Source organism: Rhinoderma darwinii, chromosome 12 (assembly GCF_050947455.1).
Source record: "Rhinoderma darwinii isolate aRhiDar2 chromosome 12, aRhiDar2.hap1, whole genome shotgun sequence".
In the NCBI taxonomy this organism is placed as follows: domain Eukaryota; kingdom Metazoa; phylum Chordata; class Amphibia; order Anura; family Rhinodermatidae; genus Rhinoderma; species Rhinoderma darwinii.
Genome location: NC_134698.1, coordinates 56,416,231 through 56,430,831, shown reverse-complemented (window position 1 = coordinate 56,430,831; position 14,601 = coordinate 56,416,231). Strand labels below are relative to the sequence as shown.

Below are 14,601 nucleotides of genomic sequence, written 5' to 3'. Positions count from 1 at the left end.
GTTTTAAAGCTCAGCTTTATTGAAGTGAATGGGACTGAGCTATAATACCACATATAACCTGTGGACAGGTGTGATCCTATTTTTTAGAAGAAAGCCGCCATGTTTTTCTAATCCTGTGCAACTCCTTTAAGACAAGTCAGAAAAATACAGGCTGCCATTTACTGCCGATTAATTTTGTCTAAAAGTATTAAGACAGACATATGTGGCTCTGGTGATTGCAGGAATTGGGGGGGGGGGGGGGGAATCTGTGCTCCAATTGGTATGGAAGAAGTACAATTGTGTATATCTGATAAAGGAGCCACAATATACCTAAAGATTGAGTTTGTTCAGCTCCGAAACACATTGTACTGGACAAGTTTTAGTAAAGATTTGCTTCTCTAGAATTCCACTTCTTCTACGCCCCCCTTTCCTGCAATCACTAGATCCCTATAAATCTTCTGTACTAAACCCAAGGACCGATCCCTGGGGTGAGCTTTAGATACTACTGCTATTTAAGCCTATCGGTTGTTGTGCCCTCCCTTACAACTCGAGGCCAGCAGATTTTGTACTTTACTTTATCTTTTTAATCGGTGGTGAACTATGGGACGCTATTTTGTGTGTTTCCTTCTACAATGTATTCTCCAGACAAGATATTGTACTAATCCTTAGCAACTATTTGCAAACAAGCATCACTTCTGAGGAATGCCACTTAAAATCTTGTGGTTGCTGACGTCTTTATATTTAGAAGGGACAGAAATATACAATGATTTCACACCCTAACATTTAACACCTCCAACCACTCGAACGAAAAATACTGTATATGTCTCTACCAAGCTTTACAGAAGTCCTAACAAAAATTGTCTGAAAAAATAAGATGACCTCCCACCATTTTCCCTTATTAAATAAGCATTGGGCAATGTACATATCTTCTCAACAATGCTATAGGTTATGGCTTTTCATTTTACGAATTGCTTTATAGGGATTTGGAGACTGGAAGCATAATTTGCAATGGCATTTGGAAAAAATTTGCAACGTTACGGATGTAGCCATCTTTATCTTGACTTTTAAACGCATTAAATACACAGTGAAAAGAAACTTTAGCTTGACTTTTTCAATAGCTTTTGTTGTGTGATATCACGCTGCAGCAAGTTAAAGATAGCTACATCCGTAAGTCTCCCTCTACTGGTTATGACCAGACTTTATCTTATCACATGATGCTCAGGGTTGCTTCATGTGATTGGCTGAAAAACTGCCATATGCATTGGTGGCAGAAAATATTTCAGTGCTCCGATCTACTCTATAAATACATTTATAATATGAATATAAGTGAAAAACCCTAGTGTTCTGTAGAGGATCAGTGCACTACCTTATGGTGATTTTAGAAGTCTCTAAAGGGGTTGTCCAGGATTACAAAAATATGGCTGCTTTCTTCGAAAACCGCACCAAACTTTTCCATAGGTTGTGTGATGTATTACAGCTCAGCCCCATTAACTTTAACATGGCGGAGCAGCAATACCAGAGGCAACTCATGAACAGTGTGAGAAAGCAGCCATGCTTTTCTAATACTGGAAAACCCCTTTAAGGCCCTGTTCACACGGAGTTTTTTGACACGTTTTTTGACGCGGAAAACGCGTCGGAAAACGCGCCAAAAACGACCCAAAATGACTCCCATTGATTTCAATGGGAGACGGAGGCGTTTTTTTACCGCGAGTAAAAAAAACGCCTCGCGGCAAAAAGAAGGGACATGACCCTTCTTGATGCGGTTTCCGCGTCCAAAACCGCATTGAAAGCAATGGGGACACGTCAAAAAACACCTCGAACTAGTGAGGTGTTTTCTGACGAGTATATTGCCGAGAGTTTTGGAGGAGTTTCTTGCAGTCTCCTGCTGCTAGTCCAGCCCAGAAAGGGGCTGTCATTTCCTGTCTGCTCGTGGAGGCTGAAAAACATCGTGGACAGAACTCAGGGATACAGAAAACCGAAGTCCTGCATCCAAATACAAGTAAGTGCACTTGCTCCTATGTTCCATACATGCTATACATGTATGGAGCTGTGCATTTTTTTTTTTAGAATTTTTTTTTTAATTTTTTTTTCTGATTTTTTTTTTAGATTTTTTTTTTAGATTTTTTTTTTCAATTTTTTTATTTTTAATTTTTTAATTTTGTTATGCAGTTGTTCATGTATGTCATCTCTTTTTTTATTTTTTTTTAACATTTCAGGAACAGAAATGACGACAGCAGAGGTGTACCACCGAATGGACATTGATGTTGGGAAATTGATTCAAGAAGTAAGTATACTTTTTTTTTTTTAATGTGGGCCTGTTCACATCAGCGTGGTTTCCGCTGAGGGGTTCCGTCGGTGCTTTCAGTCAGGGGAACCCCTCAACGGAAAGGCAAGTGTGAAGTGGTGACAGATCCGTTGCTAATTGTTTCTGTTTGTCCCCGTTGTGCAAAGGGTTCTGTCGTTTCGACTGAACCAATACCGCAGTGTAGGGAATCCCATTAGCAACGGATCCATCAGCATTGAAGTCAATGATGATGCAAACAGAAAACAATGTTTTTTTTAATGTGGGCCTGTTCACATCAGCGTGGTTTCTGCTCAGGGGTTCCGTCGGTGCTTTCAGTCAGGGGAACCCCTCAACGGAAAGGCAAGTGTGAAGTAAGTTCCGTTTGCATCACCATTCATTTCAATGGTGACAGATCCGTTGACAGAAGGCTGTCAGGCTGGGTTCACACGACCATGTTACGTCTGTAATGTACGGAACGTATTTCAGCCGGAAGACCCGGACCGAAGACAGTGCAGGGAGCCGGGCTCCTAGCATCATAGTGATGTACGACGCTAGGAGTCCCTGCCTCGCTGCAGGACAACTGTCCCGTACTGTAATCATGATTACAGTACGGGACAGTAGTTCCACGCAGAGGCAGGGACTCCTAGTGTCGTACATCACTATGATGCTAGGAGCCCGGCTCCCTGCACTGTCTTCGGTCCGGGTCTTCCGGCCGAAATACGTTCCGTACATTATGGATGTAACATGGTTGTGTGAACCCAGCCTCATGCGTGTGAAAACCTCGGCAAAAACAGCCTGAAAAACCGCCTGGAAAACCGCCTCAAAAACCACGTCAAAAACCACGTCAAAAACCACGTCAAAAACCACATCAAACATGAAAACCTCCAGGGTCAGTTTTTACAGGAGGAATTTTCCTCCTGCAAAAAACTCCGTGTGAACAGGGCCTAACCATATTACCAGGTGTGCCCCTTCAACTGAGAAATTATTCAAAATGACTGCCAAGAAAGTCCAGACTTTCAGTCCTATTGGCAGCCAGGTGACAGGTCCATCACTCCGGCTACTAATGTGAGCGATTACATTATTGTATTATATAAAGGCAACTCATAATAATCCTTGGTTAAAAGGTTAATACCAACAAATTGTTCACCGTACCAAAACTCGCCGTCTTCTTTTATTTGGTGTTGTAGACGTGACTTCTCAGATTTATCAATTATTGTCCACTCCTTTGAGCTGCAAGACAGAGTTATAGCACTGATGTAACCACACGAGTATAAGATAGTGACTATTTACCCATGTACAGTAATATGGATTTTAGCCATAAAATGCAGTTAGGGGGATCTTACTTGTCACTCCAGGATCCATTCCATTCTACCTGTCCCCAGGGATTTCGTAAACGCACCAGCTTTACTTTCTCTGCCTTGAATGGTGTCTGCCGTATAAAAAAATACAACATATGCCAGAGTTATTTTATAATCTGTATGTATAATTTGTGTGTATATATATATATATATATATATATATATATATATATATATATATATATATATATATATATATATATATATATATATAAAAATACACATACATACAGGGTGATTCAAGAATAATGGTGCAAAATTATAGCCTCAGTATTCATAACGGTGAGAACAGAACACAAATTAACATCAACATGAAATGACACTATCTATCCGAGTTTTATCTATACACTACAAATGTTCAAAGTGGTTTCCATTGGTGACACGGCAGGTGTCTAGGCAGTAGTCCAGATAGCAGATAATCAGCAGCACAACCAGCATATGTTTAAGATCCCAAATATAGTGAGGTGCACGCAGCAAAAGGAATTCAAAGATCTATAATAAAAGAGAGAAACTGCAGCACTCCAGTGAAGAAAGTGTTCAGTTTTTTATTCACCAAGAATGACCTTGCAACGTTTCAACCCTGCAACGTTTCAACCCTGACAGGGTCTTTATTAAGCATAAATACAAAGATGAAGTGCACAGTCTATATAACAGACATCTCATGACATCATATCCGGTCAGTTAATTAGTATACAAAATTTGTAAAATAGATTTAGTATCAAAACTGCTTATAATATAAACACACATGTAACATATATAAAATAGCTTAATCCAGATAGATCTCCACAAATACATACAATACAGCCACACAGCTTATATAGATCGTTCAAGCATAAGTATTTACGAACAGCGCATATCCTAGAGGGAGCGGCGACCAGAAACAAGCGTCCCTAGTTACCCTATAAGGATCCTCTATGTCACCAGATCTGTCATTCCAGCGTTCTACAGATCGCGCCCAGTCTTTCCACTCTTTTTCCTAAAGTTAATTGCCTATACTTCTATCCACGATAGTGGGCGTAACTGCACATGCGCAGTTTCAATCAGTTTGTGTAGACTGCGCTATGGCGTCTTAGGTTGCTTTAGCAACCGACATGCGCAATAGGGTCTGTGAACGTGGCCGGACATGCGCAGTGGAAACACTGGGCGCGATTTGTAGAGCACTGGTATGACAGGTCCGGTGATGTAGAGGATCCTAATAAGGTAACTAAGCAGTAGTCCAGTTCTGTCCAGGCACATGCCAGCATATCTGATGCGGACTCCACGGTTTCAGTGATGCGTTGTCTCAGGTCGTTCAGATCATGTGGCTGGGGGGGGGCAGATACACTGAGCCCTTGATGTAGCCCCTCAGAAAGAAGTCGCAGGATGTTAGATCTGGCGATCGTGGCTGGCAACATTGGTGAATTGTTGTTTCCGGCACGGCCGATCCTAAGTTCTGGTAGAGTTTCATTCAGGTATCGGCAAATATCCAAAATTAAAATGTGGAGGTGCACCACCCTGCTGATAGACTATGTTTGGCAGATCCTCCGCTATGTGTGGCATAAGCCATTCCTTTATCATTTCCAGGCAGAAGTGGCCAGTAACAGTATCCTCGGAAAAAAGGGACAGTAGACTTTGCGCCTGTTTATTGCACAGAACACGTTTTCTTGCAAAACTCCAACATGCAAAAAGCTTTTTCTGTCTTCGATGTCGCCATCTTATGTCACATTACGTAAACACATTTCTAATTTGAGTCTTGAAAATAAAAGCTGTGCTGTGATTGGTTGCTATGGTCAAATACCACTGATGTTACTTTAACTACAGGCCTTTATTTTTGCACCATCCTTTTTGAATCACCCTGTGTGTGTGTGTATATATATACATACATACATACATATACACAGATTTATATACACACACACACACACACACACACACACACACACACACACACACACACACACAATATAGGTTTAAAGAAAGAAATAGCATAATTAAGTCTGAATTTTGAAAGTCAGAATTCTGTGTTTAAACTTCAGAAATCTAAGATAAAAAGCCTAACTTTTTATTTCAGAATTTAGGTATTTCTTCACACAGCGGCCCCATGGCTCTCTATATATACTAGTCCTTCTCAATGAATTAGAATATCATCCCAAAATTTTTTATTTCAGTAATTCAATTAAAAAACTGAAACTCATATTATGTAAATTCATTACACACAGAGTGATCTATTTCCAGATTTTTTTATTTATTTTAATTTAGAGGATTATGGTAACAGTTAAGGAAAACCAAAAATTTAGTAGTCTCTCAGAAAATTATAATATTAAATAAGCCCAATTTCATAATGATTTTTAAAACCGAAATATTGGCCTACTGAAAAGTATGTACAGTATATGCCCTCAATACTTGGTTGGGGCTCCTTTTACATGAACTACTGCATCAATGCGGCGTGGCATGGAGGCGATCAGCCTGTGGCACTGCTGAGGTGTTATGAAAGCCCAGGTTGCTTTGATAGTGACCTTCAGCATGACTGCATTGTTGGGTCTGGTGTCTCATCTTCCTATTGACAATACCCCATAGATTCTGTGATACTCTGATTATTAAACCAGGTATTGGTACTTTTGGCAGTGTGGGCAGGTGCCAAGTCCTGCTGGAAAATGAAATCCGCATCTCCATAAAGCTTGTCAACAGAGGGAAGCATGAAGTGCTCTAAAATTTCCTGGTAGACGCTGCGCTGACTCTGGACTTGATATAACACAGTGGACCAACACCAGCAGATGACATGGCTCCCCAAACCATCACTGACTGTGGAAACTTCACACTGGACCACAAGCAACTTGTATTGAGCCTCTCCACTCTTCCTCCAGACTCTGGGACCTTGATTTCCAAATTAAATTTACTTTAATCTGAAAACAGGACTTTGAACCACTGAGCAACAGACCAGTCCTTTTTCTCCTTAGCCCAGGTAAGACGCTTCTGACGTTGTCTCTGGGTCATGAGTGGCTTGGCACAAGGAATGCGACAGTTGTAGCCCATGTCCTGAATACGTGTGTGTTGGCCCTCGAAGCACTGACTCCAGCCGCAGTCCACTCCTTGTGAATTTCACCCAGATTCTTGAATGGCCTTTTCTTGACAATCCTTTTAAGGCTGTGGTTATCCCTGTTGCTTATGCACCTTTTTCTACCACACTTTTTCCTTCCTCTCCTCTTTCCATTAATATGCTTGGATACAGCACTCTGTGAACAGCCAGCTTCTTTAGCAATGTCCTTTTGTGGCTCACCCTCCTAGTGGAGGGTGTCAATGACTGTCTTCTGGACAACTGTCAAGTCAGTAGTCTTCCCCATGATTTTGTAGCCTGAACCAGACTGTTGGAACATTTAAAGGCTTAGGAAACCTTTGCAAGTGTTTTGTGTTGATTAGCGTGTGACACCATAAGTCTACAATCTTCAACTTTTACCCAATATTAAAATTTTCTGAGAGACAACATTTTGGGTTTTCATTAACTGTTAGCCATAATCATCAACACTAAAAGAAAAAGATGCTGGAAACAGATCACTATGTGTGTAATGAATCTATATAATATACGAGTTTCACGTTTTGAATTTAATTATTGAAATAAATTAACTTTTTGATGATATTCTAATTCTTCGAGAAGGACTAGTATATATATTTAGAGCTGCTTCTACCGGTAATATAATGACAGGTTAAATTGGTTTTCACTTGAATGGGCCAGATCTGCAGTTTCAGGCACAGCTACAACCGCATATGTGGCTTTGTGCCTATGCAAACAAAGAAGGGGACATGGCGCTGGCAGAAGTATCATGGCTCCTTACTGTACTGATCATCTGGGATCCCGGGAGTCAGACGCCCACCATTCAAATGTTGATGGCCATCAATATTAAAGTCCAAGAAAATACCTTTAAATATAAGTGTGTAGGAAACTCTAGCATTTACTTTCATACATTAGGATTTTTTTTTTTATGGCAAGTGAAATAAAAACCTCAGATATACAATGGCAGAAATAAAAACCTTCCCAGTTGACATATAACGTAATAACTATTCACGCATTTCCATTTACTTAGTAGGTCATTATTTTGCACGTCAAATTTATAAGTTATACCAGTTGCAGAAATATTAGATGTCATACCTCTTCCACTCCTGTGACAGAATAAGCATGACCTTTAACCAGTCCACTGGCCATGCGGGTCTCAAACTGTGCAGGGACAATTGCCTATAAAATCAATACAATTCAGGTAAGACAAAGAATATAATTTTATACATAATGTCTGCATATAGACAATAGCATTAAACATGGAAAGTAAACGTGAAGCAGGTAAGACAATCCATGCAAACAGGATATTACAACAAGGCTGCTATATATATATATATATATATATATATATATATATATATATATATATATTTACATATTAACACATCTTTTATTTTATGTATTATCAGGCTCGTCACTTCATCATTGAGTAACATATGCAGGACAATCTGCAGCTAGTGTAAGTAACAATATACAGCTGGCGTTTGGGTGATTTGTTCTCAAAGTCGTCATTCACCAAAAACAAGATCGAACCCCAGCACAGGGGAGGAGGGAAATACTCCAATAGTAATAATAAAAGTGAAAAAGAACAAATCTCTTCATTCACTGTGTGAATGCAGCTGTAAAAACACAAACCTAATGTAAGATGTTCCAAAATATATTGTAGACTGTTACACAGCTAAATGCAACTTCACAGGAAAAATCCACACGAGTCCCTATTAATCTCTGCAAGTGCCAAGATTGTTGGGCATCCCCTGAATGAGTTTGGGCAGCTATATGGTGGCTACACCTGTGCCCAGAGGTGACCACACTAGATCTCCATGTGTCGAGAAGTGCTGGTAGTATAAGTTGTAAACATGCTACTAGCACTTACACTTCATGGCCACCAGGCCCCAGCCCATGTAATGGACTATTAGACAAGTCAAACTTTTTTTTCCCCCGTTCTGGTTAGAGAAGTGGCTGCTCATGCAAGTTCAATCTCTATTGAAATGGCTGCAAGCCCCATAAGCCGCATAGTACAATTATCAGTGTTACAGGTCAACACAATAGTCTAAACTAAAGAATTAGGCATATCATAGAGGAAGATGCAATTTTTCTGGTCAATGAGTGCAAACATAAATATATTAATAAAACAAGATGTTTTCTATGGTGGATGGAAGATGATGTGATTGCTTGTGCTGAAGGAAAAAATTATTGATATTATAGATATAAAGCTGCCTGGAGGTTATGGTTTGTTACTGTTATTATAGTTTAGGGTTACGTAAAATTGATTGCAGGGCATCATTATATAGTTCTGTAGCGTTAAATCAAAAATGTTATTTAAAGGCCATGAACATGTGTCTCTGATACACAGGATCCACCTAATATCGATCACATCTAAGTTGATAAAGTTAGATTTGGAGCGATATTAGTTGGATCCTGAGTGTCAAAGAGATACAAGAACCGCATTCAGCCGAGCCATCAGTTCAGCTGAACTTATCTATATATACACAGGATACGTAAAAAGTAAAAAAAAAAAAAATGAATAACAATCAGTTAAAAAAATGCTTAGAACCAAAATATACATTACTTTGATAATCATAATAATAAAAAAACGTTCAAAAGGCATTCATAGTCTTTAATGCAAATGAAGAAAATGTAGAGATGCATTTCCAGCAAGGATTTCACTGGAAAACCCAAAATAAATAGATGAGTCACCCTGGCTGTAGGAGGTGAATAAAGTTGCTCTGTAAGGCTTCGTTCACATCTGCGCTAGGGCTCCATTCCGACGTTCCGTCGGAGCTTTCCGTTGGAAAGGAGCCCTGACAGACACAAATGGAAACCAGAGGTTTCCGTTTCCATCACCATTGATTTCAATTTTGACGGATTCGGTGCCAATGGTTTCCATTTGTCTCCGTTGTGCAAGGGTTCCGTCGTTTTGACGGAATCAATAGCGTAGACTAATGATTTCCGTTTGTGTCTGTCAGGGTTCCGTTCCGACGGAACGGAGCTCTAGCGCAGATGTGAAGGAAGCCTAATAGAGATAACATTTTTAATCTATTTATATAAAAATAAAAAATAACAATGTTGGTTGAGGGTGAACATTAACTATAATGTTCAAAGGGAGAAGGAAGAGAAGCTGCTGACACTGCCTGATTCGGAAACAGCAATACACCTGCATGGAGATTACTACTGGTGTGTAGTCGTATATGAAGTCGGCTTTGTAATTGCCCATGGGGTGCTCATCGACAAGTACAGCACATTGAATTTTAAAATGAAAAATTTGAGGAACTCACGGATTACGGCAATAAAAATGTCTTTATTTCAAGATCTTGCCCTGTTTGATGTGGAGAAAGCCTACGGCCGTTTCGCGTTGACACACGCTTTTTCAAGGCCCGTTAACTTTAATGTGGCTGTTATACTTTTTCATGTATAATAAAATACAGGAGATACTATGTACAGCCTGTTCCTTGTCAGAGACACCTTTGAGAGGACAATAGACCAGCAGCTTATAAACGTTTAGTCCACACACAGTTAAAAAAGTCATTCTCACATGGTGTTAGGTATGAATGAATAAATTAATGAATAAAGGAATGAATCACAAACATTCCACTATAAAGTCAACATGCAGATTTATAAGAGTCCAGAAAAACCTTCTTTTCATGTAAATCTATGAAAAGAAGGTCACGTGATATGATACAGAGCATCTCTCATGTCAACAGCTACCACACCATGCCTGGAGTATACAAACCCCTGATGGCTTTGGCCCCAAGCCATCCATTTCAGGCTGTGTGTCACCCACACCCTCAATCATTTTCCTCAATGCATCCCCCATATCAGGGGGTGGCACCATCCCATAGGAAAAGGTATCTTTTTCCTGGCATCAGCAAGAAAATGCATAGGTTAAAGCACTGCAGAGACAGTATAAGCCTGGAGTTACAAGTGGTAGAAATGGCGATGTGAGTATTTGTGCTCGCTATTACAAGTTTCGCTTGCTGACCATGGCAGCCAATCACTCCACAGCAATGGCGTCGTTGACTTTAATGACGACTGCAGTTGTTGTCATTGACTGTGCTCATGTTCTGAAGATTTAGATCAAGTAAAATTAAAACATAATGAAAATGTTGATAAATTGTATTATTTCTAGTGATACAGTTTACGTTTCTTATTTTTCCTTCAATTTTTGTCTTCTGCATAACTCACATTTATGATGAATTGTGCAAATTAGAAAACGATTGAAGTGCCATACATCAGCTGTACTATAAAGCACTGACCGTGAAGACAGATTTATAGGAACAGGTGTACTGTAAACCTCACGCTGCCCTTTAATGCGAGAACCAAAAATAAAAACACAGAGATTCCTCCCTTTACGGACAGCTGCTGGCATCACAAATGTACCATCATTAACACCACTTTAATTGGTGTTTTCATGAGCAGTGTCCTGCTATGAATTAATACTGGAGTGGGCAGCAAAAATAATGTGGGTAGGGCAGCAGATCTAGTTCTGTTATCATGTTTCACCAAATATATGTGTATTAGAAATGCTACAGCATGGTGAATGAGAATAAATATGTTGGATCAATTTTGATATGATAAAAGATGAATTTATGGCGGAAAGCTATAAAGCATTACCATGTAGATTATGCCAGTACAGTTCTCTTCACATTACTTCCAAAGTGGCAGATCATTGCAAATGGCAGATCACTGGAGGCTACTCCAGGAGGACAGTGGTTAGAATAGAAGAGCGTCAGACCTAGATCGTCAGGAATTGCGCAATGGTCTGGTACTGGACCTTGGCTGTCCATATTTGGAGAGGTACTAGACTACACAGGTCTAATATCGGAACATTGGGCGATTCTGTAAGGACTATTGTTTTCCAAGGCAAAATGACTGAAAATTCTAGTAAACTTAAATGTATTCTGATTTGTAAAATAAAAACATAAATAAAAAAATAAATATATATATATATATAGGCACATATTAAAATCAGGATACCACGTGTGAAGATGAATCTTAAAATCACTTCTAGATACTTAAAGCGGATCAGTCAGGACTCATTTTCTCCAATCTGAGAACAGCATAGGATAGAGGGGGAGAGCCTGAGCCCAGGGATATATCGTTTATGATGTGATTCAGGATTTTCATGTAAGTTTCGGTTTCATCTCTGCCAGGACTCATAGAGAAAGCCTGTGAGTCTTTCTTCCTCTGCCCAGAGTGATTGACAGCTCTCTCTGTTTACAAACACATACAAAAAAAGCTGTCAATCACTGTGTGTGGGCAGGGGAAGCAGGACTTGGGCTCTCTCTAGGAGTCCTGGCAACATTTAAAAAGATTTTTACATGAAAATACTAAATCACATCATAGAAAACTATATATCCCGAAGCTTAGCATCTACCACTTTATCCTATACTGCCCTCAGATAGAGTAACAAAGGAGACCTGAAAAATCCACTTTAAATAAGATCTACAGAAGAGTGAAATCTATCCTGTATCTAGTGACATGTTATTTATGATACTGTTAATAAAGATCATTAGCAGAAAACCAAGCAATTAAAAAACCACCACAGCCAGGATTCATACTTCCTGTCAAGATAAAGAACATAATTGGCAATTTTTTTTTTGTGAAAACTGAAGAGAGCTTTAATTGAAAGATTATATCAGAGTCTAAAGGCCCTTTTACACGGGCCAATTCTCGGGCAAATGAGCGTTCAAAGAACCTTCGTTCCCGATAATTGCCGTAAACAGGGCAATGATCAGCCGATGAACGAGCAAACGCTTTGTTTTAATTGCCTAAACTATTATCGTTGTCGGCGGGCACATTTCCCTGTGTAAACAGGGAGACGTGCTGCCGACATGATAAAAATGTATGGGGACGAGTGATCGGAGTAACGATCACTCATCACCATACATAGCTTCTTGTGAAAGGAGCAAACGAGCACAAATCAAAAAGCTGTCTTGTTGATCTGTCCTCGTTTACATGGCCCACAGGGCCAGTGCAGGGATAATTTGTCTGGATGCCGCTATTCTGTCATAGCTCTTGAATTGGTCTCCTAGGGGGATAAGTGGAAAATAATAGAGGCCAGAAGAACAACCTGCCAGTGTCATAAAAAAAGGTAAGTGGGTTATGAAAATATCTAAACATTAAAGGGTATACCCATCAGAGACCATTTATGGCATATCCACAAAATATGCTATAAACATTTGATAGGTAAGGGTCCTAACCCTGGGAACCTCCAACTTTTGAAAGAACAGGGGACCCCTGACCCCTGTTCTGTCAGGTGAGGTGGAAGCAATATCCAGCTGCAGGCTGAATGGAGAGGTGGTCACGCATGTGCATGGCTCTCTCCATGCTAGTCTAAGGGAGTTACGAAACTAGCCAAAAAGCAAGTGGACAATCCACAGAGCTAGCAAATCAGAAGAGAGAAGAATTGCCTGTGGCCAAAGGAAAAAAAAAAAAAGAGTAGCACACCACTGTGTATGGAAATCACAATATCATCAGCAAAAACCATAACAATTACACTTGACCATATTCCTAGGAAGAAGGAAATGCAGAAATGTGAGAAGATGGGATGCCACTGGAGGGTGCCAGGGAGAGTGGCAGGAATAGCTGCACAGTTGGCAGCAGTTAAAAAAAACTCTCCAAATCAACTGCACTTTATTACGCAGAGATCCGTAGATGTCAACAAGTGGGATCCATCTCCATTCAGTAGTCCCATATGGTGTGGGTAAGCATCACTCATATACTGTATTTATTTATCTATTGGTTTATCTAACACTATGGCCTCATGCCCACAGCAAGGAGTTTGTACAGCTGCACACGTACTATGGAGCCACTAGCGGGCCTATACATTGCTCCGTCTATGTCAAAGTTATTCTTCCCTAGAAGTAGAAATAAATGTTTCTAGGAGAGAAAATCCCTTTACATATGGAAAACGATGGAACATGCCATGATTTTTGCCACAAAGTCATACAGAATAAGATAAAATCGGAGGCACACAGAGGTGCAGTGAAGACTCAATGCACGTCCATTGAAACCCGGTTATGGCTCAAAACAGAGCCAAAATATGACCGTATGCATGAGGCCTAATTGTTCCTTATGTTTGGATAACATATCTGTCATATTGAGGATGATTCACACTTTCATTATAGTGTTGCTTCCTTATTTGCCTGCTGTCTCCTTTTTATCATTATTCATTTTGCCTTTATAATCATATTAGACGTGATCAATTGTCCAGATTTTTCTACATGGACATTACCTGTTACATAAAGCTTAATTTGATTCCTTGCACTTACATCAATTGAGCATCCGATGAGTGAGCCCCTCTCAAAGGCTTTTTTCATAATCTTGAACAAGTCTTTTGGAGCATCTTTTATCTCATAAAATTCGGTCACCCCCCCGGTGAAGTCTTCCATAGCCTCTGTTGTATTTCCACCCTTGAGAGCCTCATAGGATCCATGTAACCTCAAATAAATAAGACACGAAGAGATGAAGAAACTGAACACGTGCCACTATATCATTAAGGATCTTAAACACTCATATTCAGAAAAATGGGAAGTAGAAAAGAGAAAATATTTTCACGTTTCGGGATGTTCTCAGAGTTCCATATATGTGAGAGATAAGAAGGGATTATGGAGACAGACATTTTCTTCATTTTTCGGTTAATAATTCCAATGAGTTTGATTACAGGAGGACTTGTCCTGGCATGAAATGGCTGATAACGGAGAACAAGAGATTGCATTCACCTGAACACTATATTTTAATAAGAAAGGTTTAGCTTCTTTCGATTGAAAAATAAAAACAAGGCTTAAAGTGATTTAGTCTCATATGCTCCCCTATCTGAGGGCAGAATAGGATTGAGTTTAACGCTGCCAGGAATCCTCATGCCTGTGAGTCCTTCTTCCTCCGCCCACACACAGTGATTGACAGCTCTCTGTACATTAGCTCAAACAAGAAAAGCTGTCAATCACTGTGTG

At 39.8% G+C, this 14,601-nt stretch overlaps 1 protein-coding gene across 5 annotated transcripts in view; it reads right to left on the bottom strand.

Annotated features, from left to right (window-relative positions):
• The window catches only part of CAPN3 (calpain 3), a 123,674-nt gene that overhangs the window by 69,328 nt on the left and 39,745 nt on the right, over positions 1-14,601 (bottom strand). For 3 of the 5 annotated variants that reach the window (XM_075843787.1, XM_075843789.1, XM_075843788.1), the window contains exons 5-8: positions 13,921-14,089; positions 7,745-7,828; positions 3,607-3,692; positions 3,416-3,493 (exon numbers count right to left, since the gene is read on the bottom strand). In XM_075843787.1, the coding sequence (XP_075699902.1) occupies positions 3,416-3,493; positions 3,607-3,692; positions 7,745-7,828; positions 13,921-14,089 (417 nt within the window). Of the gene's footprint in view, positions 1-3,415; positions 3,494-3,606; positions 3,693-7,744; positions 7,829-10,379; positions 10,506-13,920; positions 14,090-14,601 lie in introns of all 5 variants that reach the window. The other 2 variants (XM_075843785.1, XM_075843784.1) reach the window with 1 other exon arrangement.